The sequence below is a fragment of the Epinephelus moara genome, chromosome 7 (assembly GCF_006386435.1).
Source record: "Epinephelus moara isolate mb chromosome 7, YSFRI_EMoa_1.0, whole genome shotgun sequence".
In the NCBI taxonomy this organism is placed as follows: Eukaryota; Metazoa; Chordata; class Actinopteri; order Perciformes; family Serranidae; genus Epinephelus; species Epinephelus moara.
This window is the reverse complement of record NC_065512.1, coordinates 23,767,417-23,789,359: the sequence shown is the minus strand read 5'-3', so window position 1 is coordinate 23,789,359 and position 21,943 is coordinate 23,767,417. Positions and strand designations below refer to the sequence as shown.

Here is a 21,943-nt window from a genome sequence, read left to right as displayed (position 1 = left end):
TAATGTCTGATTACCTCTAATTAATTTGCTCTTTAACTCTGATGAGGACACAGTGGTGTTGAAACGTTAGTCTGTTTACACTATTGAAGGCTGTAAATTGATCAGCGTGCTCCATTCCTTTCTTCTCCCTTGGAAACTCTCTGTCCCTGAGTTCAGAGGCACCTGATTGGGCTTCATGCTGTTGGATGATGTGCGGGGAATCCTGCTTCAACTAAAAGTGTAATTAGTGTTAGTATTTATTGGAATCAGAACGCACACTATAAACGGCTCATAGCAGGTGTGAGCGCAGGGTGGTACGTGGAGTCGCTCTGCAGGCTGCTGTGAGTTTTATTGCATTTCCCAGAGAGAGCGATATGATGTCATCAACATGTGTCTCATCTACAGTTAAGACCCCATTTCCTGGTTTGACAGCTGAACTGGGGATAAGGAGTTTCTGTTCTCATAATATACTCCAGGAGAAGTTTCCTTCCTCGCTCCTGCACTCACACTAGGTGTTTTCTTTTCTCACCCTGACTCTCCCAGTCTCACACAAGCACACACACTGTATCTGTAACATATTTCTGAACAAAACTGTTCTTCAGCTGTTGACATTTCACAGAGTAAACACTCTCGGTCCTTTTTCCATTTTTATTTATAAAATGAAGCTGTTGAAAATATAGCAAGCAGTCATTCATTTGTGACTAATGAGACATCAGTAATACTTAATAATATTTAATCATTTCTCCCTTTATGACGAAACACTTGCGTCTTACGACAGAGTCTTTACAAGACAAATAATTTAAGGACAAACATCAAAGCAGAGGGGAAACATGATAAGGATGAGCTGCTGGCTCTGTGCACAAGCTTTGGGCAGGCTCTTGAACTACACATACATTTATACAATCTTGAACATCAAAATAATCACGAAGATCACTCTTCAAAGAACTGACTGTTGTGTTTCCATAAATGCTTTGTACCGTGTCTCGTTCTGCCACAGGAATGCTGTGAGAATGTGTGATACACTCGATGGTGGTAGAACAATATTGTTAAAGTCTGAAACCCACAAATTAGTCACAAGAAGAGTTAATAGGTTCAAAAAGTCCTGAAGAGGCTCGAGTTGGGGTGGATAATACTGAAGACCGCTATCATCATGTCTGTTACACATTCAATGCTAAGTTTCGGCAGTATAATGCAAATAAGGCTACCAATTTAAGTTACTGTTTGCTATATATGCAACATAACGAAATCCAACCTTTGTCCAATATGTAGTTTATAAATTAAAAAATGCAACAAGTATTTCAATAGTTACTAAGGTAAATATCAAGTTGAAATTTTTAAATCTAGATATTATTTTGCCGATTGAAGTCCCAGTTTGCAACAATTTAAAAAATTAATCATTTTATAAATAAACACAGGGATCAAAAAAGATTATATTGTGCGACATCACGTTGAATATTAATGTTTCTGTAGATGGTTGTGAAGGCAAACAGCTTCTTTGTGTGATGCTGTGTTTTGTCTACAATATTCAGTGACCCAGTCAGAAAAATACTGTACTTTAATCTGTAGTTCAGTGTTAGTGGATGACTGCATAAAGTAATGAAATAAAGCAATCAGGCCAAGTAAAGCATATGTGTCTTTTTTTGCTTCAACAATACTTGAGTTTCATGCACAAAGATGAAAAAATGATAATCCCTTCTTCAAGGTAAAAACCAAAAGCTGCAGGGTTTTTAAGCACAAAACCATATTTTTGGAGTGAGATATAATTTTTTGTCCATGTTGCCTTAAGGTAAATTTTAAGACAAGGCAGGGAAATAAAACCAGTGTTGAAAAAAAAAAAACATACTGCAGCTCCATTTCCCCACTGAAACAGTCCACAGGCACAGATGTGGGCATTTACATTTGTGCAACAATCTTGATATGCTGTGCATTTTCCTTGACTTCTTTCGTCATCACTTCAAAATGTGTTTTAGGCCGCTGAGACACACAAAACAATCCTTCTTACACACAATTTTTTGTTTATGTAGAGAAAAATGCATCTGCAGAGAATCCCACGGCTCCTGATAGGAAAACAAGACAGTATTGGAAACGAAGTCATTCATTAAAAATACATACATGAGACATATACCTGTTTATGTGTAGGGTCTTTTCTGAGATTCAACATTATCTCCTGCACGAAGCCTTGCAGTTCCTTTGGGCATGTGAGTACACATACAGTGTTAACAGCAGGGGAGTTCATTCACCGGTACAGAAGATTGACGGTGTCTCTGTCTTTCTGCTGCATGTTTGTGTGTGTGTGTGTGTGTGTGTGTGTGTGTGTTTGCTTCACCCCGTTATATAACATGCAGGTAGGTCGCCTTTGTGTCCACCCCTATTACATTTTTGGCGGTGCACCTGTAAAAGCCTGTATCCCTGCTTGTCGGGTTTTGTATCACCAAGGACCCCTGAGGACTAAGATAGCGGTTGCCATAGATACGAGCCTGACCCATTGCCGTCAGCTGTGTCAGGTCTGGTGTTTGCCAGGTGATCGTCGCCCGGGGTGTTGCTATCGTCAGGCACGGCAGCTCCACAGCAACCCCGGGTCGTGTGTAGGTCACAGGAGAGGGTCCTGCTGTGATGCGCGGGGGGTAGGCGATGACAATGACGGGAACTGTGAGGACCGAGACTGAAGAGGGGTCAGAACTAGTGGATCTGCAGGTGTAGGTGCCACGGTCGAATACAGAGGCCTTTTGCACTGTTAGTGTTCCATCCTCTTGGACTAGGTATCGGCCTGATTCAGCACTTTCACCCCGGGACAGTACCTTGCCACTGGGCATGGTCCATGTGAGAGAGCCCTGGGTGTATCCGTAGGTGTTAGAAGCAGGGCAATGCAGACGAAGAGTCTCTCCATTAATGATGCTTACCAAGGGAGCCGTTCTGGTGCTCACTGCTGGCTCTGAGACGGGGCTAGCTGAGCGGGGTGGAGGGCCAACTGGACGAGGTGCAGCTGGTACAGACTGGACTCTGTGTAGAGGCTTTTGAGTAACTGGGATTCTTGGATGAAGCGTCTCAGGCAACACTGGCCTTGAGTTCAAGGATTGAGCTGAATCCAATGAGCGAGGCGCCTCTATAAAACCAGCCCTTTCCACAGCCGGTCCCCTGTGTGGAGATCTGGCCTCCTCCTGTGACTCAGACACCTCCAGCTCCACTTGTATTCGCGTCTGTCCTCTCTCACCTCTAACGACACAAACCAAGGTCCCGCCATCACTGGCCCGCACGCCTCGCAGCTCCAAGGAGCCGTTTCGGTGCACAATGAGTCGGCTGCCGTAGTAAGGAGCTGGCAGCACACCGTTACCAGGCAAAAGCCAGGCCACACGAGGGGGAGGGGACCCTTGGGAGGGGCATGGTAAAAGAACAGTTTGGCCTTTCACCGCTCGCTGCTTCACTGTTGTTACCACACCCACAGCTGTGTTAGCTCCTGTATTACTAACAGCTATACCAGTACCACTTGAGCCACCACTATTCCTGTTGTTGTCATTGATCACTCCTACATTACTACTCGCACTAAACCCATTTCCTCTTAGTGTGCCAGTGCCAGCTCCATTGTTAGACACACTGCTGCCAAACACCTCAACATTTCTAGTACCACTTATCCTGCCATTGTCTCTACTGGTGTTAGCATCATTACCTGCCTTTCCTGCAGTGACTTCATTATTATTAGTAGCAGAATTCCTTTCTACACTATCTCCTCTAACTGAGCTGTGACCGTTACCCACACTATTACCATTACTTGTAATGCCAGGTCCATTTCCATTTATTCTGCCGTTATCTGCTTTAAAGCCTATATTCCTACCTGCGCTCACCCCGACACTGATTACACTGCTACCAAGCTGTGTTGTTATTCCACTGACAGGCCTGTTCAATCCATCTCTACTATCACCCCTGAGGGCAGGATTAAAGCCACTGGTTGCTATGTTAGTGTAGCCAGTGTTTGGTACAGTGTTTCTTATCCCGCCATTATTATCCCTGTAGCCACTACTGCTGCTGTTACTGCTGCCAAGCCTGCTCGTGTCTCTGTTGGTAAATCCATTCTGGTTTATCCCTGCATTATTAACGCTGTCTCCTGATCTACTGTTATAACTACTGCCAGGCCCATTGCTTGTACCCCAACCTCTTCCTCCAACATGGCCACTCAGTCCATAGTTAGGAGCCTCCACCTCCAGACCTACCACCATGCTCCTCTCCCCGGCTGAGTTGCTCGCTCGGCAGGTATAGTTTCCCGTGTCGATCTTTTGAGCCAGACGGACCTCCAGAGTTCCATCCGAAACGACTACGACCCGCTCAGAATAAAAACCAGATCTCGAACTTCGTGGAATGACACGGTGCGTTGGGGAAAACCACGTCACCATCGGGGCAGGATCTCCTGTGGCATGGCAGCGAATTTTGGCGGTTGATCCCTGACGTACTTTGATGATGTTAGAGCTTCTGTCATCAGCGAAGGTTGGTGGGGACATCATCATGACCTTTACTTTGACCTGAATTTGAATAAAAGAATTAATGACATGTAATGTGAATAAGTAAATTAAAGCATCGGTGAACTATAAAGTAATATATCAAACATTTTGATTTGATTTTGAAGTATAAATGAAAATGTACATCAATGAAATAAATATTCTCCTGCATGAGGAAAATGTTTTCTTACCTTCATGGTATCTTGACCTCCTTGATTCTCAGCATAGCACGTGTACTCTCCTTCCTCTCCCATACCCACTGCTGGAACCAGTAACGTCCCATTGTCAAACACAGTTAGCCTCCGTGCTCGCCCTCCTCTCTCCTCCCCCTGCAACACGCTGTTCACCATGGTTCCATCTGGTAGGCTCCAACGGACAGCTGGGTCAGGCAGTCCTGATGCCTGGCAGTCCACCTGCAGGGAGCAGGATCATTATTGCTATCATTTAAAAGTTTTTGTAGCTTTTATTTGGATGAAACTGAACTTTTGAGAGCTGTTGAGAAATAGTGTCTCTGTAAGGAGGAGTAATGAACACAGTACTATACATTTAGGCTTTGTTAAGGCTGTATTCGGGCCCTTTAAAAAAGAAATCTCACAGTAGAAAACACAGCAAAGCAACACAAATTTAGATGCATTCAAAAAAACATTTAAAGCTCATTAATGTTTAAATCAAATTAAAATGAAGGGCAACAAATTCCCACAATACGGTGTCCTCTTTCTTGCATTTCACCCTGCTTGACATTGTTTTTCATTGAGCTGTTAAATATTCATGTGTGAAGTACTATCCCCTGAAGGCCGCTGTTGATGATTCATAACAGGCTGTGACCTGACAGGTCGTTCTTTTCTGTTTGAGTCAAAAAATATGAAGCACTTTTTGATCAGAAAAAAACAACCAAAGACACAGCTTGAAGCTGTAGAAATGTTTGGCACCACGCCCAGCGATAGAAGACACCCAGAACACATCAAAAAATAAGTCTCTAAAAGCTCAAACTGTGTAGGTGTTGGAGATGGACTGTTTTAGGTTTAGGCAGGCTTTGTTGCAAGTTCCCAACTGTGGAACAGTGGTGTGTGTGATATATAATAAATAGCTGTTATTTGTTAATTGAATAAACATCATTATCGGGAGCAAGGCAGAGATGAAATATGATTCTGCTCTTTTTCACTTAGCTCACCTTCAGTGGTTTGCCAAATGACACCATTTGATTGAGTGGCTGCTTAGGCTCGATCTTGGCAGGCTTGGTCGCCACAGAGACACGCAGGAGGCGATAATCATCTGAGACCTTGTTACGTGCGATACAGAGGTAGTCTCCAGCATCTCTCTCTGTTACTGCATGGACTGACAGGGTGCCATTAGGGTGCACCTTCAGACGGTGGTCAAAACTGAAATTCAAATATGGACAAACGTACACATAAATCACATAAATATTAGAATGAGACACGATACAAACAGATGTACCACAGGATATATTAATACAACCTTAACACAAACCCACATCCCCTATACCTGAAGTGCATGTCCACCAGTTTCCTGTTGGGGGTCCTCCAAATGATGATGGGAGATGGGTTGCCAGTTACAGCGCAGTGGAGCTGCAGACTCCCCCCATAGTGGACAGCAGTGATGGAGGGTGATGTAGAAACAATACGGGCTTTACTGAAGGGGGAGACGGGCAATGGATTCAAAGCAGCTGAGGCCCCACTTTTGTCAGAGGGGGAAGAAGAAGTAGCTCTTGTGTTGCTTACAATACCAGGTGAGACTTTGGTGTTATTTGTGGAGGGCGGAGTGAGAGGGGAGGGTTTTGTTTTGTTGATGTTGGTCAAGTGTGTGGGGGAAGCAGTGACCGGTTTATTGATTGTAGAGGGTGAGTTAGTGGGATTGGGTTGGTGAGGGTCAGAAGATGAGCGAGAAGAACCAGGGGAGAGCAGAAAGGTCCTGGATCTGTCAAAGGGGGGTGAAGGGGAGAGTCTAGCGGTGTTAAATGGATTGGAGGGGTGGCTGGGTATGGACAAAGTTCTGTCTTTATGTAGTGAAGATGAAGGAGACGGTTTTTCTGTGGCAACTGCTTTTGCCCCTTCATTTCTTGTTCCCCCGTATCTCCTTTCTCCTTCTGCTCCCTGTTCAATTTCTACCTTCACTGTTCTCTTAACAGCTCCAACAACATTACTTGCCGTGCACTCGTAATTCCCTGAGTCCTTAAGCCCAACTCCTCGAATATGCAGCGTCCCATTGGGCAAGACAAAAAGGTTGCCATGGAGAAACTGGGATGGGCGAACTAGAGTCCCATCTGGGATTCGCCAGCGCAGAGTTGGTGGCGGGGCACCTCGGGCAGAGCAGTGAGCATAAACAGGCCTCCCTGGAGACAAGAGCAGGTGTTCCTCTCTGGGTTGCTGTATCACCGGGGGCAACGAGGACACGTGTACACGCACAGAGGCACTGGCAGCACCTGCTGAGTTGGAGGCCACGCAGCGGTACACTCCCCTGTCACTAGGTAAAGTTACTGAGATATGCAGGGTTCCGTTTGTGTCCACAGTGATGCGGCTGGTGGAGGGGGCAGAGGAGGTCAGGACAGAACGATCGGGTAGAACCCAGGAGAGCAGAGGGGTGGGAACGCCATCCGCCTGGCACTCCAAGTGCACCTCTCCGCCCTGATGAATGGTTGCTTCCCTATAGCTTGCCAGCTGCATCCGAGGGGGGCGGGTCCACACTTCCAGGGTGGTTAGCAATCTATCATGGAAGAGTAAGCACACACACCCTCAATATAGAAACACATCAACAAAGTTTAAGCGTTTCAAATATACATTTGGGATGAAAACCAAACCATAAATATGACACATTCAGGAAACACCCAAAGGCATACATTAACAATTTAAAAAATAATCCTGATGGATACATGGGTCACACACACTTACAGTTTTCATAAGGGGAGATTTGAACATGACTTTAGGCTACTTAGAAATGTTAAATCACGTCAGTCTGCAACTATTTTCACCTGAAAAGCAGGTGAAATACTAACACAGCATACATAATACTTTGTCATTAAATTGCAGTTTGCCTTAGGCCTATGTAATTAATACTGAACATATTTTGTCCCTTAGTCATTATAATTGAATGGTACATGTGGCATTAATATTCATTACTGGTATCTGCAGTCTCACCTGTCACGACCCAGAAAGCTCTGTGCACTGCAGATATATGTGCCCCTGTCCTGCAGCTGAACATTCTGGATAACAAGGGTGCCATTTGGCAAGACCTCAAAACGCTGAGCCCTGGAGTGGATTGACATCACCGCTCCTGAGAGGGAGGGAGAGACAGTCAGACAGACAGACAGACAGAGCGCAGCAGTGAGGAGACAGAGTAGGAAAGAAAGTTAGAGAGTGAGTAAGAGTAAGAGGAAAGGAGGATCAGGGACATGCCGAGTGGCACAGCGGGAAGTAAACCAAGTGATGCAGTGCACAAAATGTTCCATTACTTTCTTGCAATATGTGTTTCCCACATGGCAGGCGAGAGAAAAGCCTATTGTGTGCATGCCAGTGCGTAATGCTGGGTGTTAATGGGTTATTTCATCAGTATAAAATGTGGTCATATTCATTTCGTACGCACTAAAGCTGAGACTGATTTTCCTTTCAATTCAATGACCTCAGGATGTAAACACAAAACTTTACTTTTTCTAGTTTTAAAGGTCAAGGTAGTCTGACGTTTTTCTCCATATGAAGTGCAGGGTTATTCACATATATATTTGACCTCTGGATGAAAAATATGCATTTCTGTGTTTCCTGGCATGATGAAAAAAATATAAGCCTGAAGCCTGTTTCAAAAAGCAAGTTTATGGAGTAATCTGGAAAACTTTGCAGAGTTTTTACATCAGTTCATGGACCTAATTTGACATGCCTCCAAGTGGATATTCAAGGTACATGTAAATGTGAATGTGAAGATAAAACTGAAACCTGATTTATACATTCCCACACATTTTTATAGAAAAAATTTTCTTGACTTTTTAAAGACCCATGATAAAATTTTCATGACCACTTTAAATGTACGACACAAACAGAACTGTCCAGTATACTTTACTTTAAAATGTAAATGATATTATTAAAAGCAGTGCGCAGACATGAAGCAGTGCAGTGCTCCGTGCCTTCAAACTACCATGCTCCTTTTTCAGAGCAGTTAAAACAAAACTGAAATGCGCATTGGCATTCCAAGTGGCGACTGAGCACCCTACCCTGCCCATGTCAATTGCCTCAACTCAAAAACATGGTACAATTTAAAAGTAGCAGTGAGGCTTAAGTATGGAAACTAGGGATTCACCCAAATGACCCTACATGTGAATTCACACTGTCACCTGTTATTTTTCCTGCCCCACTTGCCCGGTGTTATTCAAACATATCAGATTCAGAATCTATTCAAACATAATTCAAGCTGGCTGGCCCAGATGGAAGGAGAGACAGAATGCGGGCAGAAAGCAAGGAGCATACGTTACGGTATCCCAAACATCACCTGTGTACAGCTGCAGAAAATAAATTCACATTACGTTACATTATGTGGAAGAATATTTACAGGAGATTACTGTAGCAATTTCATTACACACAACAAAAAGTCCATGATTTTTCTAAAACTGACAAGGACTTCACTTATTCCATGAATTTACCAGGCCTGGAAATGTGTTTGTGGAATTCCATGACTTTGACCCTGAATGTTAGACCCTTGTGTTTTGTTTCAAATATGTGCATTTGTGTGTGTGCTGAAATAAATATGTGCATATCTGCTGCACTGTGTATACCTGTAGCAACCTTGGTCCATGTGATGGTAGGTTTCGGCTCTCCTTGAGCTTCACAAGCCAGCCTGGCAGTGCTCTCTGCTGGGAATGACACTGTCCTGATGTGTGGGTCTGCAATCCTCGGCCTGGATCTCACCACTGGGGCCTGTAAAAAAGTTTTAGGAAAGATATTATAGTGGCAGAGTAATGCATTATAGAAATAATGATTATGACAAAAAGACATCTGAGAGCATGGCTCCGCTAATCAAAATTCCTCAACTTGCAAAACTGCAGCATCATGTTGGTCGTCTTGGAGTTTTAATTTTTCAACTAAATAGCATGTGATTGGAGGACTTGCAAGTGAACAACAATTTCAGTACAGCAATGCATGAAAAATGAGAATTGTCTAATAGCAAGGGAAAAAAGCAAATCTACATTATCACCACAGTGTAATCAACATATCATTTGGCCAAGCGCTTTCTGTATAACAAGTTTCAAGGACATAAATACAACACCTAACTCAAACTATAGCTGAATCAAAACTTAGCTGTGGAGGAAATGATGAAGACAACAAGTGCGTTTACATGGACATGAATAACCCGTTTAACGTAACAGAAACACAAACAAAGGTGGCAGCGACCATGTGTCAGTGTTGAGTAGAGTTTTTTCATTTGTTCCTGAGATTGTCTTTCGGGAATGAAAGAGGCTGAGTATTTTCATCCACTGCTCCCCCTGTCCTAGACACAGTGACAGGCTGGCATCAGTGTCAAAGACAGTGTTATAACAGTGGCGCATCTGCTTTCAGGACTAGGGGAGTAACTATTATGTGTGTGTGCATGTGTGTGTGTAGTTGAGAGAGAGACGGACAGAGACACAGATGCAGACAGCAGTTGGCGAGGAAATGAAGAAATGGAAGTAAATGTACAGAGTACTGTTTAATATTTCCTGCTGCTCTCATCTCCTATCGTCACTTTGTGTTTGTAAACCTCACAGTGCCTGCTCGAATAGACTGCAGTAATCTGTGACCTGGTTACTAGTATCTATCATGTAAACAGGGAAAATAATTAACCCAGTTTCTCTGTGCTTATGTAAACACCTTATTGTGAATATGATCATAACCGGTGTAAACCTCATAAACAGGAAATCCATGTGCATGAAAAGGCACTCAATTATACATCAAAGCTTTATTCAAAAGTAGCCTAACTGAGAAACTGAGAGTAACATTAATATGTAAACTCTGCAGTGAAACTTTTGGTAAAAAAGTTTTTAATTACTTTCATTTTTTAAACAGTGAAGAAATTTTTAAGCATTGTTCAGGTTCACAAATTCAATATAGCATTACTGTAATCCCAGATTTAGAATCATTGGTGGAAGACCCAATGGTTCGGGCTGCAGAGGCTTGCCAAGAGAGCTCTGGAAATTAATTAACAATTGATTATCTTAAATCCCTTGGGATTAGGGTCTCAAAACACATAATGTTGCTGATTAAGGAACATATGTTCTTCATCTCTTCCTCAGATCTGGCAGAGCTCGGGAAAATCCATGAAATTGAAGAATTGTCATAAACATCCCCTAGGTTTAATAGAAGGTCATGTGGATACAGATTAGACTATTTTCAGATCTATTGTGCATTTCTGCTAAGCTTTCGCCCAAGGGCTTGCACAGTCGGGTTTAGAGAGTGTGTGTGTGTGTGTGTGTGTGCATAAGTGTGTGTTATTATTTTCTGGGCCAGCACTCAGAAAAGAAATGTTAATTTGAGTTCCACTTAGCTGACAACAAAGAAAAATAGCTCTTTATATATGAACTGCAAACTACATTTAAGAGTGCACTTAAACAAATGACTAATTGAATGAATGACTGAAAGCAAGGAGCAGAAAAATGGGGAAACATTACATAAATTAGCAATTAAATTAACAAATAAAAACCAAATTGTTGCCTCAGCTTGGCTCTTACTCTTGTCTTAATGTATGTGTTTGCTTTAAGATCCATTTCGGGTGAAATATTCTGCAAAATGGCAATGCTATGTGATCTGAATCGATTTGAACTCACCCCAGGGGCGGCAGGAAGCGAAGGGGAAGGGGGCCAGCGTGGCCTGCTGCTGTGTGAATCGGGGATAGAATTAGTCCCAGGGTTCTTCCAGTCAGTAGGGGGTCGACTCTGGTTTGAACCCCCAGAAACAGGCCTCCCTCTGGGATCAACTTGGATGATGCTCGGTCTGTCTCTGGATGATGCTGTGGTACTTGTTGATGTCATTGCTGTGGTAGTAGTAGATGTACTGGGTGTAGCTGCTGTAGTAGTTGGAGTAGTTTCAGCTAAGATGGTAATTCTAGTACTGCTAGTAGGAGTAGTAGTTGTAGTAGTAGTGGGGTTAGGAGTTGTGGGAATAGCTTTGAATGAGGTCGTAGTGCTAGTAGTAGTGGTAGTAGTAGTAGAGGGGCTAGTTGAAGAAGTAGTAGTGGTAGTGGGAGGTGTAGATGTAAGAATAGGAGTTGTGGTAGTAGTAGTAGTAGTAGTAGTAGAGGGGCTAGTTGAAGAAGTAGTAGTGGTAGTGGGAGGTGTAGATGTAAGAATAGGAGTTGTGGTAGTAGTAGTAGTAGAGCTAAGAGTAGTTGTAGTACTTCTGGTGGTGCTAGATGTTGGGATAACACTGGTAGTTGTAGTAGACGTGCTTGGACTTGTAGTCGTGGCAGTGGTTGTAGTTGTTGTGGGCACTATGTCATCACCAGCTGTAGGAGTAGTAGTAGTAGTAAATATACTTGTAGTGCTACCAGCAGTACTAGTAGATATGCTCTTGAGAGTAGTAGAAGGTGTGATTTTTGCAGTAGTAGTTGTAGCTGCAGTGGGGACTGTGGAGGAAACAATGGAGGAAGATGTGGGTGAAAAAGAGGTAGAGGAGTGGGACACATATGATACACCCCAAAGATTCCTCTCCAGCTCTCCACTGTGTTTGCTTGAGGGTTTATCATCATGTTTGCCTGAGGCTGAGTCTGCTTCTCTGTGTGTCTGTATGCCATGTGTGTGGCCGTGTGTGTGCGCCTCATGTGTCTGTGCAGTCGTGGTATCCGAGCGAGTGGGCGCTGGTGTCGGTGTGTTGAAGAGTGTGGACTCTGCAGTGTCTGGGATGTTGTCTGAGTGAGTCGCAGTGTCTATATGTGTCTTTGTGTGAGAGGGGGATAATGAGGTGAGAGAGGAGGTAGAGGGAGTCAGTGAGGGGGAGGCAGATTTTAAAGTGGAGATGCTGTCAGTGTTAGAAGCAGGTAGTGACAGAGGATTCAGTGCCACATCATTTGAAGCAGTCCTAATATGGTCACTCCGTGTCAACACAGTCGCTGGAGATGTGGTTGTTGACGCCAGCAACAACACATTAATTTGATCTGTGGTTGTATCAGGTGTTACAGTTTGTGACCTTGGGTTTGTAGGGTCAGGGAGAGGTCGGGGAGGGGTCAAAGGGCGCCCCCCGGGCCTACTGATGATTCGTCTTCGCTGTCCAATTCTCCTGCGGGAGTTCCAAGGGCTTTGAGGCCGGGAGTTGGGAACCAAATTAGGGAAGAGTCTCTGCCGGGGGTTCTGAGGCCTGGTTCTAGATGGACTAGTGTTTGCTTCTAGCTCACCTCCTTCACTTGGTTCAGGGACAATTTCATTTGTTCCTGAGATTGGCTTAGATGTGACTGTCTCTCTCTGTGTCACTGGGTTTGTCACTGTCTCTGTCTGTGGAGATGTGTTCTCTGTCTCTCTCTCTGTCTCGTTCTCTTTATCTGTCTGTGTTTCTGTTGGCGTCTCCATCTGTACCTCTGAGTCTGTTTCAGAGTCTGTATTTGGCTCTGTGTGAGTTTTTGTGTGAACGGGGTGAATGAGCTGTAGGCCTTCCTCTCGTAGATCAGTGTCATCACCAGATGACCCTTCTGTTTCTGCATCCACCCCTGCTCCCTCAGCTCTGCTTCTCTCTGTATCATCATGTCCCTCGTGTCTTCCTGTGTCTTCACCTTTGCCTCCTCCCACTGGCTCAGCTGTTGGCTTTCCTGCTGCAACGGGCTGGCTGTTATTGGCGTGAACAGTCTTTTGTCGTATCTTAGCGAGGAGGTCAGCCCATTTCTGAGGGTCTATCCTTTGTTTGTTAGTGGTAATTCTCCGTCTGTTCTCAAATCGGTTTCTTCTCTGGTCAGTAGATGATATAGGCCCTCCTCCTCTTCTTAGGGGGCCTTCTCTCGTAGGTCCACGTCTTCTGGGTTTTCCAATTGGATATCGTCTGTTTGGGGGAGGTTGGAGAGGTCGTGGCCGTCCCCTATTAGCGACAAGAGTTCTCCCTTCTTCCTCTCCAGCCCCCGATCCTTCCTCCATTAGTAATGGTGCTCGTATCTTGGTTGACCGGCCAGCGGCTGACTGTGGACCTCTGGGAAATGAAGTCATAAGTGGAGGAAGATATTGTGAGTTTAATTCTAGCTGCATAGACAGAGAGTCACTACCATACTGATTGACCGCAATGCAGCGGTAATGACCAGAATCCCTCGGAGAAGGCTTACGCAGAAAGAGACTCCCATTTGATTGCATAATGAGCCCACCTGAAATAGCTAATCCCTGCCTTACTATGTTTCCATCTGGTAACACCCAACTCATATGAGGCGCCGGTGAACCAGATGCTTGGCAGGACAGAGTGATGGGCTCCCCATCATTTCCGGTGACAGAAGGTGCCATTTGCTCTCCTGAAGGCGGCACAGAGGACTCCTCCACTGCCAGGCGCATAGGGAGAACATCTACATCCTTGCCTGCCCGGGCTATGCAGTAGTAGATCCCTGCATCTGAGAGCTGCACTTTGTTTAGAAGTAAACCAGAGGTTGAAGCCTGGAGCCTACCATCTGGGCTGCTGGAGGGGGTGATGAGCTTAGATCCATCTGGGAGAACCCACTGAACTTCAAGGTTACCAGAACTTAGAACAGGACATAATAGCTCCACCTTACTGCCTGCAACTGCTGCCAGTGCTGTGGTGGTATGATTAGCTGAAATCATCACCCACTGCTGAGAGGCAGAGGAGGATGCTGAGGGATGAGAAGCACGGTCAGGATGAGCAGAAACTCTTGTTGAGTATATAAGTTGAACTTTATGTCCGTTAGATTGTGCTCTGTTGAGCTGAATGCTAATGGCTGGCTGTAGCAACCATTGTGGTCTGGCTTTAATAGAAGCTTTGACTCCAGTGTGATAATATCCGTCTGTCTCTGCTGCCTGCCTGTAGCGGTAGGCCAATGCCGGGGCTTTACTCAGCATGATCTCCCTCTCCAGGCGAACTGCAGTCTCACTGTAGTAAGCCAGGATTCTCCAAAGTTTCTCATAGCTGTGTCTCTCCACGGGGCACTCCAGGGAGAGTGACAGTGCAAGGGGGAGAGGAGAAGAAGAGGAAATGGAGAGATCTGGAGGAGGAGCAACATCCTGGGACTCCGAAGAGTGAGTGATGTTGCAACCCAGATCGACACTGTTACCCTGGTGATCAGACAGACCCAGAGATGCAGTGCCTAAAGGCTCTCTGAAGTATTCACTTGATTGGATTTCAACGAGTTCTGCCTCCAAAGGTGTGTCTCTTCCAGGGGAGGGGATGACAGGTGAGGTGCACGATAGGTCAGCCTTCTCAAGTAGGCCCTGACCTTGAAGGGAATTAGGCGAGGCGCAGATTGGACACTGAGGGCCGCTGGGACATTTCATTAAGCCTAATTGAAAGAGAGAGGCAGAGAAAATTATGTCATAAAAGACGGCGTTACCATCCCTGGCATATCAAATGTGTATAACAGCATAGCAACTATACAAACATATTAGTGCACATTTCAGCTATCAACACATATTAGTGGTGTCATATATTAGTCATGCCAGATCTTCTTAAGCATCCATTACCCTTTATATCTCTTACTAATTCGGTACGGTTACTTCATCTACTCGTAAATCAGAAAAATGCATCACTTCATTATTACACAGCAATCATTAGCCTATATTTCAGCTGCCTGCACACATCAATGCTGTCATCGTGGATTAGTCATGGCAGGTTAAGTCTGGCATATCAATGAGAAAGATTTCACGGTCCAGCCCTCTTTCACATCTCAATAACAGCCACAAGACACACTGGAAGAGATACAGAAAATGAAGGAAAACAGAGAGGAGTTTGTGATGAAAAACAGGTGAAGAGATGTTAGAGGTATCAAGATAACAAAACTGGTTGTATTAGAAAGTGTATTTATCCCATCATTCTATCATCTGGCCGGATTTGACATCTTATATTGAAGATTTTAGATTGCTTAGAGACTGGAATTATCAACAAATAAGTCTTCTGTTTCTGAATCCATTCCCCATGTTGCGTCTTAACTCTCCTCCTTATCTGTTTCTTCTCTGGTCTCTCAAGCAGCCCACATGCTGTATTAACCGCCGCATGTCTGCATCTCTGACTGAATCACACTGGCTCAGAGACTCCACCAACGACTAACACAAAGCACATGTGCACATGGGAGACAAAACAACAGATGAAAACAAATAATATTGCAGACAGGACAGTCACCTGGATGAGCCAGACTCCAAGTGAGAAACCAGTTCATCCTGCAGTCACAGCTCCACGGATTCGCCTGCAGCACAAGAGTCTCCAGCAGAGGCGCTGTGGCTAATGTCTCTCTGGGCAGAGTAGTTAGACTGTTGTTGGACAGGTCTAGGTGTCTACAGGAGGGGAAAATGGCAAAAAAGAAGGTATGAGGAAGGGGAGGGGGAAAACCAATGTTGAATCAAAGTCATAGAGGAATGGATGTAAGAGTGGGAGTGGGCATTGAGAGCTGACAGGTTCGGAGTAAGACAATCATCCATCATTTTTATCACCTTCATGTTCAGACAGCAGTATTAACACAAGGGAATCAGAAAAGTGTTAAGAGATATTGCTATAGCTTTAGTGTTAGAGGTATACTTGTCTTTATAGACAGAACCACAATGTTTGTTTACAACAGCTTGCAGGTAGAAAACCCCTGTGTCATGTACACACGATTTAATGGGGCTGAGAAAATAAGGGTGAGGAACAGTTGAGAAAATGATTAAGTCTTGCTGTGTATGGGAGTGTCGGGTAACAATGAAGCGTGGAGAGGGGTCGGATTTTTTAGATTTCAATCTGTCAAGAGCAAACATGCTCAAAGACAGCTCTGGATTCAGCGTCTGAAAAGGGAGGAGATTTTGCACAGAACAAAGGCTTGTGATGGTCGAAAAGACAAAGAGCCATATAGTGTCAGGAGTTGGGAAAACCTAGCAGCCTAGCCTTTTAGGAGGAATTTTGTGAAAAGTAAGCTTTATGTCTCACTTCATTTTCAGTTATCAAACAAACAGCTTATTTGAGGTTGTTGGTGTTGTGTTAGTTAGGCTAAAGTTAGGTTGCCTAATGTTACTCTCGTACATTGAGGCTGGCGAACCAAAGCTGTTTTTAAGTTAACATTAAGTTGGTTAGCACCGCCGCCTCGCAGCAAGAGGGTTCCTGGTTCGATCCCTTCTGTGCGGGGTTTGCATATTCTCCCCGTGTCAGTGTGGGTTTTCTCTGGGTACTCCGGCTTCCTCCCATAGTCCAAAGACGTGCAGGTTGGGGATAGGTTAATGGTGACTCTAAATTGTCCGTAGGTGTGAATGTGAGTGTAAATGGTTGTCTGTCAATCTGTGTCAGCCCTGTGATAGTCTGGTGACCTGTCCAGGGTGTACCCTGCCTCTCGCCCAATGTCAGCTGGGATAGGCTCCAGCCCCCCTGCGACCCTCAAGAGGATAAGCAGTTAGAAAATGGATGGATGGATGGATGGATGAAACAGAGACACTATGATTTCATAATCCGTGTCTGTGGTTTTAATGTATTATGCTATGTTCACACTGCAAGCAATAAAGTTACGAACTGCCAACTGTAGCCAGATACACTGTCGCTGAGTTGCTCATGACGTGTACAGCAGGTCACTAAGTTAGTTTAGTTGATGTTTAGTTGAGTCTTCTGCTTTCACATGTAATTCAAATCAATTTCCAGTTGTCTACCCTGAAGTGATTGTTGTTGTTGGCATGGCATCACTATGGTTTGATCTGTACCAATAACCAGCCATAATATTGTAACTTCCCCGACAACGAGTATGACATTATGTTCTCTAAGTGTTAAAGCTCACCTGAGTGTGGAGAAATAATAAGTATTCAGGAGGGACAATGTGCACAGAGTTTGAGGGTGCAGCTGATGCAGCCTGTTCCCTTGCAGACGCAGCAGCCTGAGGCTAGGCAGCTGGAGCAGGGCCCGGGGGTGGATGTGCTGGAGGAGGTTGTGATCCAAGTACAGACGCAGCAGCGAGGTCAGGCCAGAGAAGGTCAGAGATGAAGAGATCTCTCTCAGCTTGTTATAACTCAGCTTTAGTATCTGCCGGTGGAAGGGGAGGGATATGAAGTGAGAGGAAGCAATGAAGAATTAAAAGAGCAATTAAATAATGGGCAACAAAGCTGATGAAGAACGCAAGTCTATGCTCCCATCATAAGTCTGTCACTGGACACCACATGCTTGTAAATTGAATTTATGACAAATCATGTGAGGGGAATTGGAATGAGGATGAAGAGTTGAGTGAAAAACTCTCTGTAAGCAAACATGACTCAACACAGTCTGTTTATTTTCAAAATATGGGGAAATACTTGCAGCAGCACATGACCTCACATGTAAAAACTGAGAAAATAGCCCACAGCACATAACCAGAGGATGTATTCATGCTGGGAGTTTATCGATTCAAAGCAGGGAAGACTAAAAGGATATTCTAGCAGTGGGGGTCTTCAACTTTTCAAATATGAAATTTAGCCCTTTATCCTCAACAGAAGACTCGCGGGGATCTATTGCTATTCCAGTCATGTGTGGAGAACTCACCAAATTTTAACAAGGCACACCATGAAAACCACACTGTGGAATTGTGTTTTTGTGAGGCTTATGATAAATCTGCTCTGCAGGAAGGCTACTTAGCTGGCAGAGTTCCAGCTGCTGACAGATCTCGCACGTGAAGATGTCAGCACATGGAAATATGAATCCTATTATCACACAATGGCAAATATATCAGCATCTGCCTGGGAGATGAAGGGAACAATTGCTCGTTGAGTAATATCACTTCCCCACGGACTGCTAACTCTGCCCTTAGGTTGCTGCTAAAATGTCCAGTGTGTTTCCTGTCACTGAGCAGTGAGAAGAATGATGGCACATAAATTATGCATTAGTTGTACAGAAATTAGAAAAATGTGAACAGAATCATGTAAATCGTCGTTTTAATTTGCACACTGCTTTCACAGTTGAAATGTAAAATTAATTCTTTTGCTAATCAATTTTTATCAAGAGGGTGACTGCAAGATTTAGGCATATTTATCAGTGTCGTGTCCTCTCTAAATTATATCAAACTCTTGACAAATGCTGTGTAGCTCGATAATCTCTTCATTACTCATACTGTTAAAAACAGAAATCTCTCCTGTCAAACTGTTTAACTGTATTCATCTCTCATAGTTAGGGGGCTGTGCAGACTGTAAACTATAAGTACAGCACATGTTGGAAGTTTAAGAGCTGAGCTTTCTGCAACAAAGCACATTTGAAATAGTGCAGGATCCTCCATATGGTCCTCCCTGCCTGAGGCTGGAGAGGGATTAAAGTACATTTCATGAAGGCTTGGTCCAGGTTTGATTTACACAACTCTGTACTGCAAAAACCTTCATCGCAGAGGAGTCAAAGGTTAAATATGTGAGGAGACGATGATTTATTTTCCCCATTAACAGCCATATATTTTATAATCCAGCATCAATAGTTAGGGTTGGCAAAGGACAGTTCAGGTCATTCGCAGTGTATGCAGCTGTTAGCTGCAGGAAATGCAGATCTACTGCTAGCTCCATGAGGAAGAACTGTAAAACAAAAACAAGAGGCATCTGCAGAATCATCTGCACTGCCTCAAAACGCTGGCTTTGCATCATTTTGTTGATTATCCTCTCCAGTAATCATCCGCTAGTTTGGTTATGAATGGAATTCCCTCTTCTTTAGTCCTATACTGTAATATTATTGGGTCCAGTGCATGCTGTTGTTGCTCCTCCTTCTGTTTACCTGTAGTGATTTCATATCCCTGAATGCTCCATCTGGGAGATGGTGGAGGTCATTGCTGTGGAGCATCAGAAGCTCCACCTTCTTTAGCCCAGCCAAAGAGCTATCATGGATGCTGCTGATGCTGTTGAATCTGCAGGGGCACCGAAACAGCATCATGAACCTGACACTTCAATAAATCAACAAATATTATTTTTTCCATATTAGCTTAATTAAAGAAGCAGTGTGTAAGATTTAGGAGGATTTAGTGGCATCTAGTGGTGAGGATTGCAAATTGCAACGAGCTAAAACTTTGAATTCCTGCAGTGTTCATTGTTCAGGAAGTCTTTACCAGCAGCCAGATTATCTGCAGAGGTCTCTTCCTCTCCAAAATGAATTAACTTGGTGATTAAAACCAGCAGAAACACTGAATAAAAAAGCTTCAGGGTACAAATACAGGCTGCTATTCTAGCACCTGCTTAAGTATGCTCTGCTTTTCTCTCTGATAACTTGAGATCTAGACATTCAGGACGTTTTTACCAGGAGCCACATTGTCTGCAGAGGTCTCTTCCTCTCCAAAACAAACAGCCCTGGTGATTTGAACTGTAAAAACATTCACTACAGCAGTTTCACATTTAAAAATCAGTTATTTTCCAATGCGTGTCATTGCAGAGGGGCTGCTTACTATGGTGGCTGATGCAAAAATGCCAGTGGCCCTATCTAGAGCCAGTGTTTGGTTTGTCTGTTCTGGGCTACTGTAGAAACAGTGTTGCAACATGGCTTTGAGGAAGAGGACCTGCTCCCTATGCAGATATAAACAGCTAATTTTAAACACAACATTTTTTGTTTTCTGGTGATTATACACTAAATAAAACATACTTATTATATAATGCTACATTTCTGCCAATATATACCCTAAATCCTACACACTGGATCTTTAACTGCAGTCTGACTGCTGGTTCCAAACTCTGTGGGTGTGTTTGTGAGGGAAATAAAAGCACTTTATCTTAGAGTCTTCTGTGTGCTTACATGCATTCCCTTACCCTAGGTTTATGCGGCGTGTATGTACAGGCAGGCCAGGAGGTACAGTGAGCAGGGAGCGGAAGGTACAGTGCACTTCGCTGGCCTGGTAGCAGTTACAGCTCCTGGGACAGGCCTGGCCCATGGGCACCACAAGTGTCAGCACCAGTAAAGTCAGCAGTGCCGCCGGCACACACACACTCCGAAACATCTTCACTCCACCAGAGGAGAAGTCACACTGGGATTAATGCTGCCAGAGAGAAAAGGGAGTTGAAGTCTGATGAAGGGGCGCAAAGTGCACAACAGTGACATGTCTCAAAATCCAGATGGGAGACTCTCTCTCTTTCTCTCTTTCTCTCTTTCTCTCTGCGCCTCTGCACACACACACACACACACACACTTTCTCCCACTCTCTCTCTCTCCTTCTCTCTCATGCATACACACACACACACACACACACACACACAAGTCAAGTCAGTTTTATTCATACAGCCCAAAAACACAAATTTAACTCAAGGGGATTTGCAATCTGTACAACACATGACACACTCTATCCTTAGATCCACACTGACACATTGCACCTGTCTGAAACAAAACAGCCCTTTGGGCTATCTACACATGCGCATGCGCGTGCCAAGTAGGTTGTTTGAATGACAGATATATCACCGCATAGATCAAAAAGCCAGGGGGATTTATTATTAACAGGAAAACAAAGGGGATACGTAAAATAAGACCCTATAGAAACTCTCCGGCGCTCTCCCCCTCTGTCCCTCTCTTATCTAATCTCACACAAGCGCACAAATGCACATATCCCATTCAAATACATCAAAGCAGCTGCAGAACCATACTTCGAGAGACTTTTTCAACTTGAAGATGAAATTAAAGCAAATTACGCACGGTCGCATGAAGTATCCGAGATTAATAGATCACTGTGCATAATTCATAAGAGCATACCTTGAAATCCTTTGGAGTTATTTCACAGAGTTATTCATTTTGCCCATCAAATACTGATTTTAATCCACTTGTACTGATCGGAAATTTGAAATGCAATTAACCAGCTGTTCCACCAATAAAGTCCGAGATAGAAGGTCCCAAAAAAGTTGTCACATAAGATGTCACTGAAGAGAGTGAGGGAGAAAAAAAAGTAGTCACACTTTTGTCAACTCCGCACAACAACCACAGAAAGCTTTTAGTAACATCCAACAGGTCTTCATGCGCGTCTCCTGGAGAAAGAAAAGTAGCGCTGGAAGCGGCAGGCGGGCTGTTTGCAAAAGCGTCTGGCTCTGTGTGAATGTGCGTGTGCGCGTTTGTGCGGATGACAGTGGATGTGTGTGAATGTGTATTTGAGCTGAGGGAAGAGGGGACTGGACTGAAGTGAACTTTGAGTGACGCTCGGGCTGAGGGGTTTGTCTAAGGAGGGGCTTTCTGGAAACACAGAGGTAACGAGTCACCGCGCTTCAGGGTGCTCTTTTCAAATCTTTTCACGCTGCATGGAGGCCACAGAAGAGGACCTCTGTCTGATGAGCTGCAGCTCATTTTACATCATCCGTCTCAACTGTTGCACAACTCATTTATAACTTCTCAGATCACTCTATCTCCGCCTAGTTTGCGAATTACATGTAATTAGGGGAGGATTTATAGCTTATTGAT

The 21,943-nt window shown here is 44.2% G+C and overlaps 1 protein-coding gene across 1 annotated transcript; it reads right to left on the bottom strand.

Annotated features, from left to right (window-relative positions):
• Nucleotides 1-620: 620 nt before the first annotated feature.
• Nucleotides 621-21,628, bottom strand: LOC126393297 (matrix-remodeling-associated protein 5-like). The gene is made up of 12 exons (XM_050049384.1): nucleotides 21,248-21,628; nucleotides 20,317-20,543; nucleotides 19,298-19,427; nucleotides 17,358-17,599; nucleotides 15,749-15,900; nucleotides 11,266-14,912; nucleotides 9,241-9,382; nucleotides 7,619-7,754; nucleotides 5,970-7,187; nucleotides 5,638-5,845; nucleotides 4,658-4,879; nucleotides 621-4,490 (listed from the first exon to the last, which is right to left on the bottom strand). Exons 2-12 carry the CDS (start codon nucleotides 20,502-20,504, stop codon nucleotides 2,310-2,312), a joined length of 8,466 nt encoding a protein of 2,821 aa, XP_049905341.1. The 5' UTR covers nucleotides 20,505-20,543; nucleotides 21,248-21,628; the 3' UTR covers nucleotides 621-2,309.
• Between the last annotated feature and the right edge of the window lie 315 nt (nucleotides 21,629-21,943).

Bases quoted from the DNA above. Each gene is read 5' to 3' on its own strand.
- LOC126393297 (XM_050049384.1), bottom strand. From the start codon at position 20,504: ATGTTTCGGAGTGTGTGTGTGCCGGCGGCACTGCTGACTTTACTGGTG. The intron at 17,600-19,297 runs GTAAACAGAAGG...TTCCACCGGCAG, and splicing joins GGGATATGAAATCACTACAG to ATACTAAAGCTGAGTTATAA. The intron at 7,755-9,240 runs GTATACACAGTG...CCTCCCTCTCAG, and splicing joins ATGGACCAAGGTTGCTACAG to GAGCGGTGATGTCAATCCAC.